The following is an 8,079-nucleotide window of genomic DNA, read 5'->3' on the forward strand; positions in this document are numbered from 1 at the left end:
TCTCTCTGCAAAACTGTTCTTTCACCCAATTAGAGCATAGAATTCATAGTTCCTACCTTCTTTCTAGTATCTCCAAAAATTCATGTTTCTCTTATTACCCAGCTTGTATTATTCCATTGTTCATTCTTTTAATCACCTTTTTCCATGTACACTTAAATATCTTTAATGCAGGACAGAACAGATTTCCCTGAGTGGGGAGAGACCAAACCCTGCACTGAGAAAAGAAGAGGGTTCTTTGGTGGAGAGTGTAGAAGGTATTCAAACACAAGCTAAAGTTAGAGTTAAAAGGAAAGTTTATTAGAAAAGGGGCAACATTCTACAGACAGTGTGGTCTCCTCTCAGAAGCAGAGAGTGAGAGAGCCTAAGACTGACGAGGACAGTGAGAGAGACAGTAAAAAGAGACGGAGTCAAGAGTACTGAGAGAAGACAGTGGGTGTAAAGGCTGTGAGAAGGACTACCCCCACCTCCATTGTTGGGGAATTCACTTTATATATCATTCTTTAGTTCTCGTGAGTTACAGTTTAAAGATTTTGTTTATCTGTTTCCTTGGATATTGATATAGAGTGAGGAAGGATAAGAGTATGTAGCATGAAAGGCCTGCTGGCAGTTCCCAGGCTTTAATCCATAGGTTCCTTATGGCTCTAGCCATAGGGAATGAATGATTTTATTTTGCGTAAGGCAGCCATTTAAAGACTCTGTTTTCCTTGTTTCCCCTTCAGGGTGTGGGGGGAATGGGTTGTTAGCAATCCCAGCAGAAATCTTCCTTTGTTCTGCAGGTGTTCTCTTAGCCTGGCTGCAGGGCTGATTAGCATATTGAAGTCTCTGAATGTAGCTTGATTTAACACTTTAGTTCTCTTGCCTCCTTCCTACATTATCTTGGCCCATCTCCCATAGTGACTGAGTGGAAAACCTTTCATCTGATTAAACTCCAGGGCCTATTCTGGGTCTGCACTTGGGAAGCTAATTGTGATGGAGAAAAACATAAAACCATACTGTGAGGTTTCACTTTTTAATCTATAATTGCTAACCCCAAGTGGATCCTTTAAGATGTTTGCCATTCCTGTTGCATTCCTACATTCATTCAATATGAGATTAATATCACACAACTTTGCTTCTCACCTCAAACCTTCAATACTTCCTCCTTCATCTTTAAATTTGTAAAATATTAAGTGACCTAGTAGACATTTCCACTTGGATGTTTTACTAGGCACCTCAAACTTAACATATCCAAAAAAGAACTCCTGCTTTCCCCATAACCTATCCCTCCTGCAATCTTTTCTGTCTCAAGAAGTGGCAATTCCATCACTTTAGTTGCTCAGGTCCAAAACCTTAGCATCATCATTTATTATGTGTTCAATTTCCTATGCTACATCCAATCCATCAGTACATTTTGTTAACACTACCCTCAAAAAGATACCTTATATCTGACCATTTCTCACCGTGCTTCTACTACTCTTATCCAGATATATATGGTTCCTTAGGGTTTTTGGAACATGCCAAGCAAATTCTTGCCTTAGAATCTTTGTCTTTGCTGTTCTATCTGGAATGTGCTTTTACTAGATGTTCATATGATTTTCTTCCAGAGTACCTTTATATTTTTGCTTAAATATCTCCCTACCAGAGATGCCTTTTTGTATTTCCCCATATAAAAGAGCAGTGCCAAGTTGAACTGCTCTGTCTTACTCTTGTAGGAGAGGAAAAATAATATCCTTTCTACTCTTCCAGGTTCTTGGTTGAGACCCCCTGTAATAAAAGATAAATAACAGGAGAAAAGCAAACATGTATATTTCCTGTATACATGGGAGCTACCCAGGAAAACTGAGTAACTCTTTAAATTGGCCCAAGTCACCACCTTCAATACCATCTCCAGTTAAAGACAAAAGAAGTTGTTGGGGGTAGGGAGCCAGTTATAGGAGGTTTTCAGGCTGAGCACAGTAAAGGAGGGTAAGATTGTTATGCAGATTTAAGCTTCTGCCTTCTCCATTGATAAAAGTTTCTTCCTGGTGCAGAGAGGGAGATACCCTTACAAATGGAGATTTCCCTTATTAATGTGTCTCTTACAAAAGGGTCACTTCTACTAGGTTAGGTTTTCAGAGCTTTTCCTATGTCTGCTTTTTCTTAAAAATAATCAGTCTAAAATAATCCTCATGCCAAAGAGACATATGTTGGGGTGACAAATTCTGCTCCTTTTCACTCTACTTTCCTCAGCACTTTATCATCTCTGAAATGCTATATATTTACTTATTTATTTTATTATCAGTGTCACCTCACTAAACTTTCAAGTCCATGAGAACAAGAATGTTGTCTTGGAAGAATAGTTGGTGCTCAATTGTTTTGTTGAATGAAAGATTGAATGAGCTACCCAGGTCTTTCAGATGACACTAGGTGGACTGAGAAAATATATTTTGGGTTCCCCAAAAACACTTTTTATGTTAAAAAGCTACTATTGCTTTTACAGGTGATCGGTTTCAGAAATTGGAATTAGCACTGACAGGCTCAGGACTTCCTGTCATATTACAGTTTGATACAGGAAGAGTCCTTAATTTTGCACCGTGTCTCATTGGTGAACAGTCAGATATTGCGTGTGTTATGCAAAATCCATCCAAATTACTTCCTGTGATGTACCGCTTTAAAAAAACTGCACATTTTAAAGTTGATCCTGAAAAGGGCAAGGTTGATGAAGGATGCATGCAGGTAAGGTAATTATTCTATGCTTTCACATACTTAAAATATTTTAAGATTTGCCAAAAATGCCTTACAGAGGATTAAAAACTACATTTTTTTGCACCAGTATTTATAAATTGTATCTCTTCTGTGGCCTAGTTATGAATAATTTTGTATTGGCACTCATACAGTATCCATAATCATTTAAGTGCCTTGCATGTGCCTGGAAAAGCATTGGACACTGTAGGGTATGTAAAGAAATGCAAAATATAGTTAATGCTTCTAAGAATTTTTTTTTTTCCTGAGAGAGTATTTATTTATCCAGTGCCCAGGAGTCATGCCCCTAAACTTAAATATCCAGCATGGAGCCGTGGCACTCCCCAAGTGAGTGCAGGAATGGGTCCTGGAGCCCTTGTCTAGGGCAGTGGAACCCAGGGACCAGATGTGAGATGGCCCTGAGCCAGCAGCTGCCAACAGTAGCAAAAGGTAAAAAGGAGACAGGAGCCAGGCACTCATCCCAATTCTAGAGAAGCCAAGAGGAGTGCAAGATTCTCTGGGCCCCACCACTATACTAAAGGTTGGCCAAGCTGGGCGGTACGCATGTGGCAGAAGTGGAGGCCCAGTGTCATGGGCAGAGGCTGTATCTTAGGTACCCACCCCCAATGCCAGCTAACCCGAGACAGGAGAAAGGCGTTGTGGCAGTTTCGCCTCTGAGGGAACCAGGCCTTGCTCTCCTGTGAGGTGAAGTGGTATGGGGAAAGCAGCCGCTATAGTCTGAGTACTTGCTGAGGGATAAGTTCCTGAGCTTTTTGCATGGGAGCATGTCACCCATCCCCCAGCTCTTCAGAGGCTGATATGGAAGGCGTCTTGTAGCCTCTGGTCACAGGCATTGCGTGTCTGGGGCACAGGGAGGGGTGGTGGGTTCTGGGGCAGGCTCACATCAGGAGGACTGTTAACAGATAGGTGGGTAGGAACTGTCCGAATGCAGAGAGGAACATCAGTCCAGGCACAGGCTCTGGTCTTGGCATAGATACTTGCGTGGCACTCCCACGTGGGCGGCGCCTGCGTAGTGGGGGCTTCCGGGACGTAGCGGGGGCTTCCGGGACGTAGCGGGGGCTTCCGGGATAAGGGCAGCGTGGCCCAGCTGCATCCGCGGCTGTGCAGGCTGCAGACTCGCTCTAGCCGCGCGGAAGCTGGGCTCGCGGTGAGCAGAACGCTGAAGCAGCATGGTAACAGTGGGAGCCTCCGACTGACCTGACGCACCTCGTGCCGCCCTGGTGTCTTGGCCAAGGGCAGCCAATTTACTGTAGGGCAGGCATGGACCGCCTCCTTCTTTCCAACACTCTGCCCGGTAAGAAATTTTTAATGCGCCAAGGGAGTGTAAGATGCACACAAACAAGTAGGATTTAATAAGAATGCAAAATAATGTGTTAAAGGAGATCTGTAAGAAGGTGATATAGAAACTCAGAAGACGATGTATTTACCTCCAGCTAGGTAGAAAGGTCTTTGTACAATAGTTAACACAGCCAGATCTTGAAGGTTAACTAGAATTTCCAAATTTGCAACTGATGATAAACTGTCCCTAACCTTGTACTGCTGGTGCAGAGCAGGAAAGTTGAACACTGAAGCATGCGTGTGAGTACCAGGCCAGTTTGTGGATGTCAGAGGCTCTTTTTCACTACTGTGCTCTGATAATTTTTTCCCAGATCCTCTAAACCAGGGGCTGGCTGACTATGCCCTGGAACAAACCTGCTCTTGTCTGTGGCTGCTTTCATGCTGCAAAGGCAGTTAAATAGTTGTAAAAGAGTTCTATGGCCCACGAGGCCTAAAGTATTTACTTTCTGGTAATTTATAGAAAAAGTTTGCTGAGCCTTACTCTAAACAGTAAGCAAACATGAGTGCTTTCAGTTTCACCTCCAGTTTTCACGTTATCTTTTCTTCACTGCATAGTGATATGGTTCATAATGTTATTGATGGAAGCTTTTTCCTAATTGCAATCAAGAACTATGATATACATGTTTAAATGCATACAGCTCACTTATAACTCTTACTGCTTCAATAGAATGACTCTCTCCACTCCATAACTTGGATAGATTTAATTAGTCTTCATAGAATAGTGAGTGTTAACTACATGATCCAAAACGTTTTCTTTATAATTGCTTTGTATCTGACCTACAGAAGTAGAAGAAAAGAAATTTGAGTTGTTTTAACCCATAGAGTTGTTCGTAATTTGTTATTGCATCAATAGGAAACTAATACAATATGTTTTATTCATTTTTAATTGGTATATGTATCCTTTTGTTGAATTGCAAGAGTTCTCTATGTATTCTGGATACATATATCCTTACTGGATATATGAATTACAAATATTTTCTCCCATTCTATGAGTTGTCGTCTCACTTTCTAGGTAGTGTTCTTTGAAATAACAGAAGTTTTAAAATTTAATTAAGTCCAATTTTTCTTATTGTCTCTTGTGCTTTTAGTATCATATCTACGCAATCATAAAATAGCCAAGGTCATTAAGATTTCTTCTTATGTTTTTCTCTAAGAATTTAAGCTCATATATTATCCAATTTGAGTTGTGTATGATGTTATGTAGAGGTTCAGATTCATTCTTTTACATATAGATGATCATTTATACCAAAATCTTGGCACACTTATGGTAAGAGTTTATTTCAGAACTCACAATTCTGTTTTATTTATCTATGTTTATCCTTATGCCAGTACTACAATGTACTAATTAGTGTTGTAGTAATTTTTAAATTTGGGAAATGTGAGTCCTTCAAGTTTGCTCTTTTTAAGAAATATTTTTGATCAATTTGCCACCCTTGAAAATTCATATGAATTAGAATTAGTTTACCAATTTGTACAAAACAAACAAACAAACGAACAAAAGAAACAGCCCAACCCCAAAGAACAACAACAAAAACACAGCAGCTGGGATTTTTGATAGGAATTGTGTTGAGTATGTAAACCTCTGGGAATGTTGCCATCTTAACAATATTATATCTTGTAATTCATAAAAATTGGATATCTTTCCTTTTTTTAATGTTTTTAAAAATTTCTTTTAATGGTGTTTTATAGTTTTCAATGTACAGGTCTTATAATTCTTAAGAAAAAATCCTAAGTTTATTTTTGATCCTATGTAAATGAAATTGTACTTCAATTTTTAATTAATTAAATAATTCAGTTGAAATTAATTAATTAACAATTGGTAGTTTCCATGATCTGTAAGATGGACCCAGTCTTGAACTCAAGCTTTTATGTCTGCGTCCACCCTTTTACTTAACACATCTAACAGAAACCTCTGACAATGAGACAAATGAATGAGACTTTTGTTTGGGACTTTGAAGGTCATGAATGAGAATGGGATCCTTGGGAACCCCATGAGTATGAACCTTGCTGTTTAGAATACAAAGCCTTGGTGCTTGCCCTTCTCTACCAGCCAGCCGTGCAACCTCTGAAAAGCCTCCTTACCTCTCTGAACCTTGATTTCTTAATCTGGAAGCAGCAAATAATCATATCTTCCCTCCCCATCTCAGAATTTTGTTGTAATAATTGAATGAGGTGGTATCCTTTAAAGCAGATAGCTCGTAGTAAGCAATATCAGCCCACAGTAAGCAGTTTATAAAATAAGTATTTAAAAAATTTAATTAATGAATTAAAATGAATTAAAAAGTAATTTTCTGGTGTATAGAAATGCGATTGATTTTTGTACATCGACTTCATTTCCTCTATCTTGAACTCCTTTATTAGTTCTGATAATTTTTAGTGGATTCTTTAGGTTATAAGATCATGTTATCTCTGAATAGAGATCATTTTACATAGTCCTTTCCAAACTGGATAGATTTTATTTATTTTTTTCTTACCTAATTGCCCTGGTTAGAATCTCTAGTATAGTATTAAATAGAAGTGACAAGAGAGGATGTTTTTCTTGTTCCTAATCTAAGGGGAAAGCTTTTAGTCTTTCAGCATTAAGTATGATGTTAACTGTTAGTGTTTCATCGATTGCCTTTATAAACTTGAGGAAGTTCTCTTCTATTCCAAGTTTTTTTGATGTTTTTATTGTGAAAACGTGTTGTATTTTCTCAAATATTTTTTTCTCTATTATAATGATAATATGGTTTTTGTGTTTTATTCTATTAGGGTGGTATATTATATAGATTGATATTTAGATGTTAAATCTGGGATAAATCACAGTTAGTTGTACGCAGTGAGTAATTCATTGTATGTGTTGTTGGATTTATTCTGATAGTATTTGGTTGAGGAATTTTGCATATATTTTCATACGAGACATTGTAGTTTTCTTTAATATCTTTGATTTTGACATTAGAGTAAATCTGGTATTATAGAACAAATTTGAATGTCATCTTCTTCAATTTTTGGAATAGTTTGTGAAGGATTGGTACTAATTCTTTATTAAATGTTTGTTACAATTCACCGTCAAAGCCATCTGGTTCTGGGCTTTTCTATGTCAGAAATTTTTGATTGCTATTTCAATCTCTTTTCTTGTTATCCTAGAGCTATGCAGATTTTCTCTTCTAGAATCATTTTCAGAAGTTTGCATCAATTATTCATCATATTTCATCATACTCCTTTTTATTAATGTACAGTTGATAGCAATGTCCTCTCATTTCTGATTTTAGTAAATCAAGTCTTTTTTTTTTTAAAAAAATTGATTATTTAAAAGATATAGTTTCAGGTTTGTTGATTTTCTCTGTTCTTTTAGATTCTCTGTTTCATATATTACTGCTTTTGTCTTTATTATTCCTTTTCTTTTTTTCACTTTGGGTTTACTTTGCTCTTCTTTTTTTTCTATTTTCCAAGGTGGAAGTTTAGGTTGTTGATTAAAGGCCTTTTTCTTTTTTAATATTGGTGCTTATTGCTATAAATTTACTTCTAACCACTACTTTTGCTGCATCCATAAGTTTTGGTATATTGTTTCAGTTTTCCTTCATTTAAAAGTATTCTCTAATTTCCTCTGAGATTTCTTTGACCCATTGGCTACTTAAGAGTGTATTTTTAAATATTTATATACTACTGAGTTTCCTACATTTCTTTCTCTTCATTTGTTCTTTTAAACAATTTCTATACTTTATTGATATTCTCTATTTAGTGAGATGTTGTTCCCATATTTACTTTAATTTTTAAATCGATATGTAATTGACCTAAAACATTAGTTTCAGGTGAACAACATGATTCAAAACTTGTGTTATTTCAAAATGATCACCATAGTAAGTCTAGTTTATACCTATTACCCTGCATATTTAACAAAAATTTTTTTTCTTATGATGAGAACTTTGAAGATTTACTTTCTTAGCAGCTTTCAAATATGCAGTACGGTATTATTAACTATAGTCACCATGCTGTACTTTACATTCACATGACATATTTATTTCATAACTGAAAATCTGT

The 8,079-nt window shown here is 37.0% G+C and overlaps 1 protein-coding gene across 1 annotated transcript in view; it reads left to right on the top strand.

The window, feature by feature from the left end:
* The window catches only part of CFAP47 (cilia and flagella associated protein 47), a 366,407-nt gene that overhangs the window by 18,269 nt on the left and 340,059 nt on the right, over positions 1 to 8,079 (top strand). The window contains 1 exon segment of the mRNA XM_011385160.2: positions 2,459 to 2,694. Coding sequence (XP_011383462.1) covers positions 2,459 to 2,694 — 236 coding nt within the window.

The sequence above is a fragment of the Pteropus vampyrus genome, unplaced genomic scaffold (genome assembly GCF_000151845.1).
Source record: "Pteropus vampyrus isolate Shadow unplaced genomic scaffold, Pvam_2.0 Scaffold667, whole genome shotgun sequence".
NCBI lineage: Eukaryota > Metazoa > Chordata > Mammalia > Chiroptera > Pteropodidae > Pteropus > Pteropus vampyrus.